The 14,758-nt window shown below is 55.2% G+C and overlaps 1 protein-coding gene across 12 annotated transcripts; it reads left to right on the top strand.

Annotated features, from left to right (window-relative positions):
• The first annotated feature begins 203 nt into the window (after positions 1–203).
• On the top strand, positions 204–12,955 carry MEIS3 (Meis homeobox 3). 12 transcript variants are annotated; one of them, XM_068529089.1, is made up of 14 exons: positions 204–748; positions 2,312–2,426; positions 2,534–2,715; positions 2,938–3,097; positions 3,194–3,244; positions 4,373–4,414; positions 4,646–4,744; positions 7,615–7,726; positions 7,890–8,062; positions 9,020–9,096; positions 9,336–9,394; positions 9,498–9,584; positions 9,937–10,006; positions 12,482–12,955. In XM_068529089.1, exons 2-13 carry the CDS (start codon positions 2,370–2,372, stop codon positions 9,984–9,986), a joined length of 1,149 nt encoding a protein of 382 aa, XP_068385190.1. In that variant the 5' UTR covers positions 204–748; positions 2,312–2,369; the 3' UTR covers positions 9,987–10,006; positions 12,482–12,955. The 12 variants fall into 12 exon arrangements, with proteins under 12 accessions (XP_068385190.1, XP_068385185.1, XP_068385189.1 ...); XM_068529084.1 differs by having other exon boundaries at positions 205–748; positions 4,595–4,744; XM_068529088.1 differs by having other exon boundaries at positions 205–748; positions 4,364–4,414.
• The last annotated feature ends 1,803 nt before the right edge of the window (positions 12,956–14,758 follow it).

Raw genomic sequence — 14,758 nt, 5'->3', positions numbered from 1 at the left:
GGGTGGGGACCGAGGCAGACCAGACACTGCGAGACTCCGATACAAAAACCCGCCCCCGAGAGCGGCCGCAGCCCCCGGGAGGGGGGAGGGCGAGGGGAGGGGAGGGGGCTCCGGACGCTCCCGCCCCGCCCCGCCCCGCCCCGCCCCGCCCCGCCAGCGGCCGAGCCGCCGGCGGACAGTGGGTTAAGCATCTCCGCTGTGGAACTTCCGGATGTGACCACAGAGAGAGGGAGAGACCGGGAGAGGGGGAGAAGGGGAGAGAGGGAGAGACGGAGCCGCCAGCATCCCTCCGGCCCGCCACCGCCGGGACCCCGCACCGCGCGGGGAGCCGCCGCCCGCCCCCCGGGCCGGGCCCCCTAGCGCCCCCCTCTCCCCCGCCTCTCGGTCTGTGGATCTCGGGCTGGTTCCATCCTCCCAGGACCCGGGGGAGGGACTGGGGGCCCCGGGGAGGGGGCCTCGGGCGGCCCTCCCCCGCCTTCTCGCCCCTGCCCTCGCTGGCAGGAGCCCCTAGCTGTGACCCCCGCGGGGGCAGGAGGCTGGGGGTCCATGCTCGGAGCCTCCGCTCGGCCCGGCGCCTGCCGCTGACGGCGGTGGGGGTGGGGGGGCCGGGCACCCAGCCTCCTGCCCCACCCCCTGGCGTCGGCACCGCGGGCCATCTGGGGCCGCTGCCCCTGGCTGCGCCCTCCCCGCCGGCCAGGCCCTGGAGGGACCCGGGAGCTGCCGCCGGCATCAGCCCATGGCCCGGAGGGTAGGTCTGAGGGCGGGCGATCCTGTGCCCCGGCCGGTGGTCGCATCCCCCATCCTTCCATCTCCTCCCTGGGGAGCTCTGGCCCCCATCAGCCCATCCCGCTCTCTCCACCATCTCTTTCTCTGCCTCCCCTCTTCCTAACCCCGGGTCTCCCCTCTGCCTGCCCCTCAGTCTCCCCTCTCTGCCCCTGGTCTCCCCTCCACCTCAGGCCCTTTATCCTACCCACCCCTCTTCTTTTTCATCCCTCCCCATCCTTCTCCCTGGTCTACTTTTGTTCCAAGTCCTCCAGAGGGTTAGGCGTGGGGACAGTGCTGGGAGAGGTGGGTCTCACCAGGCAGGGCCAAGGGATTCTCTTTCGCTGTCCTGGGGATGGAGAGACAGGCGAAGAGGTGAGTAGGCACCTTTGGGGGTGGAGGGGGGCAGGAATACCACAGGATTCGAGGACATCCTAAGATGTGCGATGAACAGTGGGGGGCAGATGGATTCAACTTCAGTGCTCAGGAGAAGTTAGGAGAAAAGGAAAGACACACACACACACACACACACACACACACTCAGAGCCCTCCGCGCACACACCCGCGTGGCAGGAACACTGGTGCTCCCCCCTCCCCAGTCCCTTTGCCTCTTTGAACCTCAGTTTCTTCATCTCCGAGGAAAGGATTGGACGTGGGTGACTTAAAGGTCCCCTGGCTTCCCCGGTGCGTGTGCTTCTGTGATGACAGGACACAGAAATCTCACGCGTGATTTCTCTTTGGGGCTATTGGCACAAGTGCGTTTGTGTGGTTGAGCCGGGTTATACTTTGGTTCAACAAGTGTTTACTGAATGTGCGCCAGCCACTGTGCTAAATGTCTCATGCATTGATTCATTCACTCACTCATTCATTCCTGCGCCTGGCTTTTGGCTGTGTGTGTGTGTATGTGTGTGCGTGTGTGGTGGGTTCACATGGGGAGTGGAGTGTGACAAGTTAAGATGCACTCAGACGTGCATATTCATCTGTGAAACGAAATTGAGCGGGGGAGACTGTATGTGTACATTTGTGTACAAACAATGCACTGCTTTGATGGGCAGTGCCCACGAGCGAGAATCAATTTCTCTCCCGGCTCCTCTCTCTCCCCTTCTCTGTCTCTCTGTCTCTGTCTCTGTCTCTCTCTCTCTGCCCCCTGTCTCCCTTTGCCTGTTTCTCCTGTATCTTCTCTCTGTGTGTGTCTCTCTCCCTTTCTGCTCTTCCCTCTGACTCTACATCTCTCTTTATCTCTTGTCTCTTTCTCCACCTTTTTTGTCTCTCCCACCATTTCTCTCCCTCCCTCTCTCTCTCTCCCTCTAATCTCTCCTTCCCTCTGTCTTTCTCTTGCATCTCCCTCCCAGTCTCTCTCTTCCCTCACATCTCTCTCCCTCTCTCTGAATCTCTCTTCCCCCCAACTCTCTGTGAGAAGCTGGCAGTTACCAGCCAGCCATCCCTGACCCCCCAACCCTGACCCTCAGATCCAAGACCTGGGTCAGTCTCTCTCCCCTGGATCCTCCTGCCCACACGCTGGGAATCTCTGACGGGACATTTTTCACAGTCCACGGGTCCAAGGGAAGGCTTGAGGACAGGGCCTTCAGTCCCACCCAGACAGCTCCATGGGACATCGGGGGCCTAAGGGAGCACGGCTGGGACACCTGGGGACAGTAGGGCAGGTGACTGGGGCAAGGAGGGGGCATTTCCTGGGTGCGAGGGTAGGGAGGTTTCTTGTTGGTGCTGACACCTCCCTGGGGCTCTTCCCCTCTCACCTCCCCCCACCCAGTACGATGAGCTGCCCCACTACCCCGGCATCGTGGACAGCACTGCAGCCCTGGCTGGCTTTTCGGAGGCAGTGCCCTCGGCACCGAGAGACCCCAGGCCCTACGGCCCCCACCGGCCTCCCCAGCCCCCGCCCCTGGGCTTGGATAGTGATGGCCTGAGGAGGGAGAAGGATGAGATCTACGGGTGAGTGGGGACAAGGCTGAGGGCTCCATGGGGTCTCGGGATGCGCCCCCCGCCCTGTTTCTTTGTCTCTCTGGATATGTTTCTCTTCTCTGACTCTGTCTCACTCTGTTTCTGTCTCTCCACCTCTTCCCTCTGGGTCTTCTCTCCACCTCCCGGTTGTGCCATACTTCCCAGCCCCCCTGCCCTCCCCTCATGAACTCTCACCTCTCCTGCTTCCCCCAGACACCCACTCTTCCCGCTGCTGGCCCTGGTCTTTGAGAAATGTGAACTGGCCACGTGTTCTCCCCGTGATGGGGCTGGGACTGGGCTGGGCACACCCCCAGGCAGTGACGTTTGCTCCTCCGATTCCTTCAACGAGGACATTGCAGCCTTTGCCAAGCAGGTGGGCACCCACCATCCACTGTGCGCCAGCAGAACCAGTGAAGTGGGGTGGGCAGGAGACAGGATGTGCCCTCCCTGGCCTCTCTCTTTCTCTCAGGTCCGCTCCGAGAGGCCTCTCTTCTCCTCCAACCCGGAGCTGGACAATCTGGTGAGACCTGGGCCTTCCCCAACTCCTCCTCCTCCAAGGGGGTCTCCTGTTCCACCCTACATAGCCCTGGGATTGGTTGTGGGAGCAAAGAGGAGACTGCCTGGCCCACGTCCTCAAATAGTGATAATTGTTGCCCGTTTGCAATGCAGTGTAGCCTAGAGTTTGAGAACAGGGACCCGATGGCCTGAGTTCGCATCCCAGCTCTACACTTACTAGTTCTAAGAACCAGGGCAAGTAGTTCCATCTCCCTGGGCCCCGTTTTCCTCATCTGTGAAGTGTAGCTAGTAATAATTTCTATCTTGTAGGGCTGTTGTGAGTGTATAATGAGTTAAAGAGAGTCAAGCATGTAGCACAATGCCTGGCACTGAATGGGGACTCATTAAGTGTTCGCTGTTCTATCAGTCAGAACAGGGCTCACACCAAAATGAATAAAAGCAATTAGCTGTAAAGGAGAGAGGAGAGGAGAGAGAAGAGAGGGAAAGGGAAGAGAAGGAGGAGAGGGAGAGAGAGGGAGAAATACCACGGCTTGTCCCTTCCTTTTGCGGGCCAGCTCCCACCAGAGCTTCCTATTGGCTGAACCCTTTTGGCAAAGGACTCTGGGAAATGTAGTTTTCAGGTGAAGGGTGGGAAATGGATCCAAGGGCAAGCCGACAAAGGATGTGGTGTTATTATTAGAGCATACCTTAGCTCACTCCTCTTGTGATGGGTCCTCTTCTGTCTCTTGCACCTCTTGCTTCTCTTTCTTTGTCTCTGATCTCAATCTCACTCTCCCTTGTTCCTTAATTCTGGGTCTCCATCTCTGTTCTCTGTTTCTCTCTGCCCCTGTAATTTTGTCTTTGTCTCTCTTTGCACTCTTTGTCTCTTTGTCATCCAATGCACTTTTTGTTTCTCTCTCTTCTTCTTCCTCCTCCTCCCCCTCTTCTTCTCCTTCTTCTTCTCCTTCTTCTTCTTCTTCTTTCTTCTTCTTCTCCTTCTCCTTCTCCTTCTTCTTCTTCTTCTTCCTCTTCTTCTCCTCCTCCTCGTCCTTCTTCTTCTCTTTTTACACCTCCTCCTCTTCCTTCTTCTCTGTCTCGCTCCCTCGCTCCCTCTCTCCCTCCCCTCTTGTGTCTCTGTTTTCAGATGATACAGGCCATTCAAGTGCTCCGCTTCCACCTGCTGGAGCTGGAGAAGGTGAGTGCTTGTCACTTCCCCTCATGCCCTCACTTGCCCCCCATCCCTTCCCTTCTTGCCCCCTCCACCCCTCCTTCAGGCTCTCTCCCCACCAGAGTTGCAGCAGAAGGCCACCCCCATCCCTATACACCCCAGCCCTGGCCCCCGGGTGGCCCCCCCAGTACCCCGGTGCCCCCTCAGGTCCACGACCTGTGCGACAACTTCTGTCACCGCTACATCACCTGCCTCAAGGGAAAGATGCCCATCGACCTGGTCATCGAGGATCGGGACGGCGGCTGCAGGGAGGATCTCGACGACTACCCGGTCTCCTGCCCGAGCCTCCCAGATCAGGTGGGCCCCAGGATGGGGCAACAGGCATTGCCCTGAAACCAAAGGCATGCCCAGAGAGCTGGGTTCCAGCATCAGGGCGCACACAACACACCACACAACCTCAGACAGCCACTGTCAGACATGGCCTGACCACAGGACATGCACCAACTATGCAACAGCTACATAGACTGCAATACAGCTGGATGACAGCACACATATACACCCCAACAGCTGCAGATACCACACATAGACTTGGCTACACCCACATAGGTTCACAAACAGCCACAAAACCCATTATACTCACAGTCAGGTGACATCATACGCCACATACTTAAACACTCACAGCCCAGCAGCATAATAGCGTCATAGATCACACAGCCTGATTGAGACACTGCTGTTCTAGAGTGTGTGTGTGTGTGTGTGTGTGTGTGTGTGTGTGTGCAGTACACACACCTCAACAACATAACAGCCACCCAGCTGGAGATGGAGGAAAATGGCCCCAGATCCTGCGACATAAACTCAGCTACACCCACACTTAGACCCAGAGCAGCCACAGTGCCTGCACACACACACACACACACACACACACACACACACACACACATGCTACCCTAACCTCTTTTTCTTTTTTATAAATTTATTTCTTTATTTTTGGCTACATTGGGTCTTCGTTGCTGCATGCAGGCTTTCTCTAGTTGTGGCGAGCAGGGGCTACTCTTCCTTGCAGTGCACGGGCTTCTCATTGCGGTGGCTTCTCTTGTTGCAGAGTATAGGCTCTAGGTGCGCGGGCTTCAGTAGTTGTGGCACACGGGCTCAGTAGTTGTGGCTCACGGGCTCTAGAACTCAGGCTCAGTAGTTGTGGCACACTGGCTTAGTTGCTCCATGGTAGGTGGGATCTTCCCAGACCAGGGCTCGAACCCGTGTCCCCTGCATTGGCAGGCAGATTCTTAAGCACTGCGCCACCAGGGAAGTCCTACCCTAAGCTCTTAACAATTGGACTGCTGTAAGTGTGGGCACACACCTTGCCACTCAATGGCCACGTGGCCCCAGATTCATTCAGTCTCAGATACAATGAGACTATAGTTTCATAGACTTAAGCACCCAGGCAACAATCACACAACAGCTGTGTGGATCCCAGTGAGGCCCATACCCACAAGGCGGTCACACTATCAACACAGCAATTATACAGCATGACACCCACACCCAAATACAGACACGTGGCCGTACCACAACTACGCAGACTCGAGCATGCGCACACAGCAGTCACAGGTGAGCCTCAAGGACCCTCTGCTCCACGACCCATATTATGCACCTGCTCAGTGGCACACCATGTGCGTGTGCTGATCAGTTACAACCCCCTTGGAGGCAGAGCCATATTCTATATCTTCACACAGCTGCCAACACACGCCTATGGCCATCACCCCCCGCCAGAGAATCACGGAGCTGCCTGCCCACTCATGCAGGAATCAGGATAACCACACATTGTCTCCCAAATAGGACACCAACCCCTAGAACTACAGCCACAAGCTTAGAAAAATAAATGTAGCCTTGCAGTTGTCAGATATAGCCACCTGGCCGGTTGAGAGAGTGACACAATCATGCTCAAATACGGCTGCGTGTCTTAGCTCTGCCCACGTGACACCTCCTCTCCAGGGACAACCTTGCCTTGTCGGGCACGGACGTAGGCATATTCACACTTACATGCTGCGTGACAGTCTCAGGACAGCTTCAGGTACACTGACATGGACGCTTATCCGATCGGATCCAGTGCCAGAAGGGCAGGGTGACAATTCCAACAATGCTCAAAAGCCTTCAGACCTAATGATTCTGTCGTTTGCACACAACCCATCCCCAATGCCCTCAAACTCTAAATTCCACACAGATATTCTGAGCCCGGAGAAAACTTCTCTAAGGTGCCATGTCTCAGGCTGAGCCCTGGCAGGACACAAATGATGCATCCACACTGGGTCATTTGCAGGGGTGGGGGACTAATTACAAAGCAGAGGGCAGGGTCTAGGACATTCAACAGGGGCAGGGGTGTACCCCAGGGCTCAGCAACAGCAGGCGGCTGTTTCCATCCCCACTTCCACCCAATCTGCCTCCCAACAACTGAAGAACCTTAAACCAAGTGACAAAGAAATGATGCATCTATACAGGTGGGTGGGCCTCCTGGGACACAGAGCTGTGGCAGGGGGTGAATTCAACACATTGTCAAGTTCCTCAACGTGTGTAGGAGTTTAGATAAAGAAAATACAACCCCCGACTCCCTGATCTGCAGTTTGGAGGCCCCCAAATCTCTGAAAACTAGAAGTTGGTGGTTTTTTCCCCATAAGTTTAGTGCAAACTCATTGGGCAGCAAAATCTGACCTGAACTAATGAGAGGCTATTTATAGCCTTTATTTATTCCACTTAGTTAAATATTCATCCATTCTGCTGCAGAAATGTTAATGAGTTTGATGACGAGGTTATGCCCCAGACCCTGTGGAGGTGTTTGGAAATACATGGCGTGTGCACTGATTTACTGCCTAAAGATGTGAAAAGTTTTGAATTTTGAAAGAGCGCTGGCTTCCAGGGATTTCTGATAAGGTGCCAGAGATCTGTACAAGCTCATCTTTCCTGAGTGATTGCTGTGTGCCTTTACGTAAGTTAACTCACTGAATCCTTACCACACTCTGTGAGGGCGGTGGGGATGGCTATTGTCCTCCATTTTTCCAGTTGAGGAAACTGAGGCACAGAGAGGTGAAGTGACTTGCCCAAGGTCACACACAGCCAGGAAGGAGGCAGACACAGTCTTCACACTCAGGACTCCTAGCTCCAGAGCCCGTGGTCTTAGCCACCGTAGTATATTATACCCCAAGCCTTGGCACTGACTTCCAACTCCTATTTTCCAGAATACTACATGGATTAGAGACCATGAAGACAGCGGGTCTGTACATTTGGGGACCCCGGGTCCATCCAGCGGGGGCCTGGCCTCCCAGAGTGGTGACAACTCCAGTGACCAAGGTGAGAAGCTTGAGAGGTGGAGGGGAAAGGTGGGAGTCAGTCTGAAGATTGAAGCTAGACAGCAGGTAGGACTTCCAGAGGGGCAAGGATGACTGGGGTGTGGAGTGGTGCCTTGGGGGAGGGTTCTGGGTCCCTCTGGTCCCCCCACCTTTCCCGTCCACAGCACAGCGTGCCTCTCCCTGCTCAGGAGATGGGCTAGACACAAACGTGGCCTCTCCCAGTTCTGGGGGAGAGGACGAGGAGCTGGACCAGGAGCCGCGGCAGAACAAGAAGAGAGGCATCTTCCCCAAGGTGGCCACCAACATCATGAGAGCCTGGTTGTTCCAGCACCTCTCGGTGAGAGCCCTGGGGCCCTGGTGCGGGGTGGGCAGAGAGAGAGAGATGGGGAAGGATGGCTACACAGAAACTGAGGCCCGGAGAGAGACCCAAAGATGGGAGACTGAGGCAGCAGGGAAATATTGAGGGAGAATCTCAAGCAGATGGGAATTGACAAGCGCACACACCCATGAGCACTACCTGTGTGCCAGGTGCCACTAAGGGTTCTTGACTCATTCAGTCCTCTCCCCCACCCCCGACCCTCCCATCCAGTCACCCACCCATCAGTCATCCACCATCCAGCCAAACATACCCCGTGAGGACAGGGATGTTATTAGCTCCATTTCGCAGATGAGGAGACTGAGGCCCAGAGGTCTCACAGCCAGAAGTGGGTTCAAATGCAGGCAGTTTGACCTTAATTACCAAACCACCCTGCCTCAAGGAGACAGGAGGACAGACAGGGAGAGGCCGAAACAAAGATAGAGATGGGGAGTTATGGAGAGCGTTGAGTCAGAGCAAGAGAGACACAGGGGGAGACTGAGTCACATTGGGGGAGAGACAGACAGACAGATAGACACAGAGAAAGATAAGAGATTGGGATGGGGAGAGACATGCACAAGGACCTGACGGACTCAGAGAGGGCTGGTGCTGGGCTTTGCCTCCTTTCTCCAGGGCGGTGGAGTTCCCCCAGTACCCCCCTCCCCCAGCTCCACCTCCCTGATGAGAACTGGCCAATTAGCCTCTAATTGCTGGAAGAGGTGGGGGGACACCCACCGGTGTAATTGCCCGAAGCTTGGCTCTGCCTCCCTCCATTGGGCCCCGGGGAGCACGGAGAAGCTCAGACACGCCGCCATCTCTCCCGTCTCTCCCGGCCTTGCCTCAGCCTGGGCTCACCAACTCCCTGGGACCTGGGCAGGCCAGGCCTTGGGGATCAGAGGGCAGCCAGGCAAGCAGGGTGACTCTTGCTGGTGGCCACAGCACCCGTACCCCTCAGAAGAGCAGAAGAAGCAGCTGTCGCAAGACACGGGGCTCACCATCCTGCAAGTCAACAACTGGTGAGAGACGCGGGAGGCCGGGGCCGTCCGTGCGCCAGCCCGGGGTGGGAGGCCGGGCGCTGTCCGCGGTGCTGAAGGAGGCCCCAAAGCCCCTCGGAGCCTCTCTTCTTCCTGCCTCTGCTTTGCCGCCCCTGTACCCGTCCTCTCTTGCCTGCTCTCTCTCTGTCCCTGTGTATTCATTTCTGCCTCTCTTCTACTCCCTCTTTGCACCCTCCTCCGTTTCCATGACCCCCTCCCAGGTTCATTAACGCCCGGAGACGCATCGTGCAACCAATGATCGATCAATCCAACCGCACAGGTACGGGGAGAAGGTGGGAAGAGAGGGCCTAGTGTTCCTGGGGGAATATCAAAGCCTGAACCAGGCATCCTGGGGCTCAGCCTGCACCCGTCAACTCCCCTAGCAGGGCAGGGTGCAGCCTTCAGCCCAGAGGGCCAGCCCATGGCGGGCTACACGGAGACTCAGCCGCAAGTGACTGTCAGGCCCCCAGGTAAGCCCCGCCCCCTAACTAAGCCACACCCCCAACACTCCAGGCCCCTCCTCCAAACAATGTGCCCCACCTTCTGGGATTAAGTTCTTGAAAAATACCTTGCTTCATTTGCTTAAGAGGGGAGTCGAAGATGCAAATGCAGATTTCCTGGTTCCCATCTTTCCTCCCGGACTTTGCTTCTTCCAGGCTTCAACCACCCATTGGAAAGCTCCACTTTTCCTTAAAGGACCAACACCCTCTTAAAGGATGACTCAGTTTGTCCTGATAGAGGAGTCCCCTGGGGAAGGAAGGGGGAGTGGGGCATATGGGGGTGTCTGGTGAAGACCACTAACACTCCTCTTTTGTCTTCCAGGATCAATGGGGATGAGTTTGAACTTAGAAGGAGAGTGGCATTATTTATAGAGGCTGGAGTCAGAAGAAATGTGAGTGTCCTAGGTCTAGGGGCACTGGGTTGGGGATTGTGCTATTCTCAACCCTTCGTAAGACCTCCAGACTCCCAACAGTGAGCCCACACAGAGCAGGGTCAGCCTGCATCCCTGAACTGAGGGTTCTCCTATTCATCCATCCATCCATCAATTCACCCATACATACATTTATCCATCCATCAGTCATCCACCAACCCACCATCCATCCAAACATACATTCACCCACTCATTCATTCATCCATCCACCCACCTAGCCACTCATCCGTCCACCTCCAAACTGATCCACCCACCCACACATCCACCCACTTATTCATGCATTCATCCACCTACCTACCTACCTGCCTACCCATGGATCCATCCATGTATGTATCCACCACCCTTCATCCATCAGAAGATACATCTACCCACTCATTCACCCACCTCCACATTGATCCACCCACCCACATGTCCACCCACTTGTCAACTTACCCATGCATTCACCCACCTACCTACCCACCCATTCATCCACCCATCCACATATTACATACATTTCCAAACATATATTGACATGCCTCAGGTAAGGTCCAGCTCTTGAGAAGATTCTGGGCTCATGAGGAAGTGGACATCAGAAACCAATGGCAATCTAGTCCAACAGTTCAAACAATAAAACACAGCTATCATCAGCTATCTCTGAGATATCAGGGAAGACTTTGTAGAAGAAGTGGCTTCTGGGTAGGGCATTGAAGGATGAATAGGAGACCACTGGGCAGAAGGTTGGGGGCAAGGTAGCAGGGTGCATTCTTTTACTCTCCCAGGTCTTAAGTCTAGAGTATCTTCTCAGTCTTTACAATAACCCCAAAAGAGAGAAGCTATTATTATTTTCATTTTACAGATAAGAAAACTGAGGCTCGGAGAGAAGAGTTCACATGTGCAGGTTCACTCAGCTTAGAAAAGCAGAGGGAACAGCATGTGCAAACGCCCAGGGTTGAGAGGCTGCCTGGAGTTTCTAAAGCACACATCAGATCTTGACTCTCCTTGTATTAAAACCCTTCTGTGGCTCCCTAGTGCCCATTGGATGAGGTCCAAACTCCTTGGTTTGGCATCTATTCATTCATTCATTCCATACACATTCCCTGAGCAACTGTGTGCCCATCCCTGTGCTGGGTGGTGATGGGGACACAGCAGTGACCATGACAGCCCAGCCCTGTGCCCATGAGGCTCACAATCCAGTGGGGGAGACAGATCTGTCCCCAGACAGTAATGACCTACAGTGGGCAGGGCTGGGAGGAGGGAAGCCAGGAACTGGAAGAACCCAGAGTGGGCATTGGGCCCCGGCTGGGGGGGTTCAGGGAGGACTTCCTGGAGGAGGGCACTTTGGAGCTGAGACCAGGAGAATAAGAGGAGTGAGACAGGAGAGGAAGGAACAGTATGTGCAAAGGCTATGAGACAGTCCCTCACTACACACACATGTACATACAAAGGGACTGGGCTGGGCTGAGGCGGGTGAGTAATGAACTCAGGGCCCACAGAAAGGCTGGGAGATGAGAGTGGAGACCTGTGAGGGCTTAGGCTTGGAGCGCACTGGAGGCCTGAGCCTGGGAGGAGAGGATTGTTCAGTGCCCAGCAGGTCCATGGGGGGGTCTCAGCTCTGCCCTGACCAATTGCAGACAGGTGAGCCCTGGTCCAGAGTCAGGGGACCTCTGGGACCAGGAGTGATGGAGGGAGCTTCTTATCCTGCTCCCCAAGCAAGCTGCCTTTTCTCCCTCCACTTCTCTCTCCACTCTTTTCTGTCTCTCCCCAACCCCTGCCTTTTCCTCTTTGTCGCTCCCTTTATATCTGTCTCTCTCATTCTTTCTCTTTCCACATCTCCATCTCTATCTCGATGTCTCTTCTCTGTCCTGCTCTGTCTCTCTCGCCTTATCTTTTTTTTTTTTAATAATTTATTTATTTTTGGCTGCGTTGGGTCTTTGTTGCTGCACGCGGACTTTCTCTAGTTGCAGCGAGCGGGGGCTACTCTTCGTTGCGGTGCGCGGGCTTCTCATTGTGGTGGCTTCTCATTGCAGAGCACAGGCTCTAGGTGCACGGGCTTCAGTCGTTGTGGCACGCGGGCTTAGTAGTTGTGGCTCACAGGCTCTAGAACGCAGGCTTAGTAGTTGTGGCTCACGGGCTTAGTTGCTCCTCGGTATGTGGGATCTTCCCAGACTAGGGCTCGAACCCATGTCTCCTGCATTGGCAGGCGGATTCTTAACCACTGCGCCACCAGGGGAGTCCTCCTTATCTTTATCTCTTTCTTTGTCTTGACTGTCTCCTTGTCCTTTTTTCATCTCTGTCTGTCTCTTTCCCTCCATTTCTGTTCTGATTCTCTGCCTCTGTCTCTGCCTCTCTCTCTATGTCCCTCTCACTGTGGGGCTGGTGGGGATAGCACGGAAGGCCTGATGTAGGTCCAGACCCCCTCCCCATCTCCTGACTTGGCCTCTCCTCTCCTCTCCACAGACCCCCACCTCTGGACTGTGGCTGCCAGGCTCATACCTGCTTCTGGTCGACGCCTGGCCCTCTGGCTTCAGCACCCCACCTCCTACGGCCCCCCAACTCAATGCCTACCTCCCTGGGGCCCTGCCGGGACATGAGGGGCCTGAGCGCCCACTCGAGGGTCTCTAAAGGACAAAGACAAGGCCTCCAGGCCCTGTGCCCCACTTCTGCCCTCACCTCTGCCTGGAACCCGAGCGGAGATCCTGGGCCTGGGTGTTCAGAAGATGGTGGCTGGGTACCCCCCCCCCCCACCCCTAGGACAGAGAAGGGATTGGGGGTGGGCTGGGGCCATCAGGGAAGGAGGGTCACCCAGATCCGACATTTAGAGAGGTTCCCTTCATCCTCCCAGCCCACCCTCTTTCCCCCTCCCCCACCTCCCTCTTGTGTTGTCTTCTTTTTTTTTTTAAGCATAAAGTCTTAAAAACAAAAGGCCACCAATCTGAGTTCGTGGGTCTCTTCCAAGATTCAAATTCTCATCAGTTTGAAGCTCATGAATTACTAATTATAATAATAATTGATGCCCTTTATCCTGCTCTCTCCTCAGGCCCTCTGTATGTATCAGTTAGCTATTGCTGTGTAACAAACCATACCAAAGCTTCATGGTTCAAAAGGCCAATTAATTTTTAGCACATTAATCTACGGGTTGGTGTAGTAGGCTGAGCTGGGCAGTTCTCGTGGCTTCAAAAGGGCTCTCTTGTGTGTCTGTGGCCAGCCACAGGTCAGCAAGGGGGCTCTGCCGGCAGGCAGTGGGGGCAACAGGAGTGACTGGGCCGCATGGTAACGTACACCAGCAGGCTGACCTTGTTTGTGGAAAAGGACCAGCTCAGTCCCCCTTCGGGGTGTCTGTCCTGGCTGTTCCCTTTGCCTGGGACACCTTCCTGGCTCAGAGGTCACCTCTGCAAAGACACAGGAACAGCCACACCAAAGCACCCCGCTCTGTCCACCGCTCTCTCTCACCTCATCCCCTGTCCCCCATCACCCCCTCCCTGGAATTCTTTCCATCATTTATTTGCCTATTCATTATTGGCTGGAACCTCAGCACTTCCAGAAGGCAGGAGATTGTCTCTCTCTGTCACCGTGGTGACCTGGGGCCTCAGACAGCAAGCACCCTCTACCCAGCAGGTGCCTGGGAAACAGGTGGAGAACGGAGGAAGAAATTCCATAGTTCTGAGACTCAGCCGCCTTCACCTCGTCATTCATTCCTCCTGGCCACGGGTATGCCCTGGACATGCACCCTCTGCTCGTCCCTGCACTCGAGTGAACAAACCCAAGGCCCTGCCCTGGGGGAGCTGACGTCCTAGTGGGGAAGACCCACGATGGACCAAATAAATGAGCACATCATTTAGTCTGTTAGAAGCTGACAGTGTCATAAAAAGCAGAGCAGGGTAGGGATGGGAGTACAGGTGCCTCTTTTACACATTTATTTACCCTTTCTCTAGTTCGTGCTGTGCCAGGCTCTGTTCCAGGAGCTTTATGCCTATCAATCTGGTAAACGCTTACCACTAAGCCCCAGGAGGAGGAATGATCACTGGCCACATTTCCCAGATCAGGAAACTGAGGCCCAGAGAGGTGAAATCTTTCGCCCGGGGTCACAGAGCTGGAGAGCGGGTGTTCCCATTAGAACCCAGGCAGGTTTTGAGCTAACCACTTGCCTCACAACCTCTCATTTTTAAAAATAGAATTCTAAGAGTCTATGATTTCTAAAGGGCCTATATCACCAACTGTTTTCTGAGTTACATATTGTTTTGGTGACTATGATTACAGTTTGTCTCTCCCCAAACTCCCGGGGGCTGAAGTGGGATGGATGAGGGATATACAGCAAGAAGGACTTCCAACACCTCTTCTCCCCACTTTTAAAGGCGGGTGGGGGAGGGTTATGGGGGAGGGGGCAGGGCTGGGCCAAGGCCTGAGGTCTACATCAAGGGGAGGGCTTTGTATTCCTGCAACCTGGCCTGGCTGGCAAAGGGACACTGGCAAGTGGGGGAGGGGAAGCTCTCCTCTCCCCCTCCCCCACCTGGTTGAAAATACCTCTCATTTAATCCTCTCTAATTAAATCAATCGGCTGTGCCATGGGGGAGGAGGGAAACTGGGCGGGAGGTTAATTGTAACTAAAAATACCTCCCCCACTTCCTGGGGTGAGGAAACAGCTGAACCTGGAGTTCCGAGGCTGCCTGTGCAGTGGGTGGGTGTTGCTGAGTGGAAAGGGCAGAGAGGTGGGGACTCTGATGGGTCTGCAGGGTG

Source organism: Eschrichtius robustus, chromosome 19, assembly GCF_028021215.1.
Source record: "Eschrichtius robustus isolate mEscRob2 chromosome 19, mEscRob2.pri, whole genome shotgun sequence".
In the NCBI taxonomy this organism is placed as follows: Eukaryota; Metazoa; Chordata; class Mammalia; order Artiodactyla; family Eschrichtiidae; genus Eschrichtius; species Eschrichtius robustus.
This window is presented reverse-complemented; position numbering and strand designations above follow the sequence as displayed.

What these genes read in the sequence shown, in the direction of transcription:
- MEIS3 (XM_068529082.1), top strand. Translation starts at nt 2,370, where the DNA reads ATGGGACATCGGGGGCCTAAGGGAGCACGGCTGGGACACCTGGGGACA. An exon ending in GGTTGTTCCAGCACCTCTCG is followed by an intron (nt 8,063 to 9,019) that starts GTGAGAGCCCTG and finishes TGGTGGCCACAG; the next exon opens with CACCCGTACCCCTCAGAAGA. An exon ending in ATCCTGCAAGTCAACAACTG is followed by an intron (nt 9,097 to 9,335) that starts GTGAGAGACGCG and finishes ACCCCCTCCCAG; the next exon opens with GTTCATTAACGCCCGGAGAC.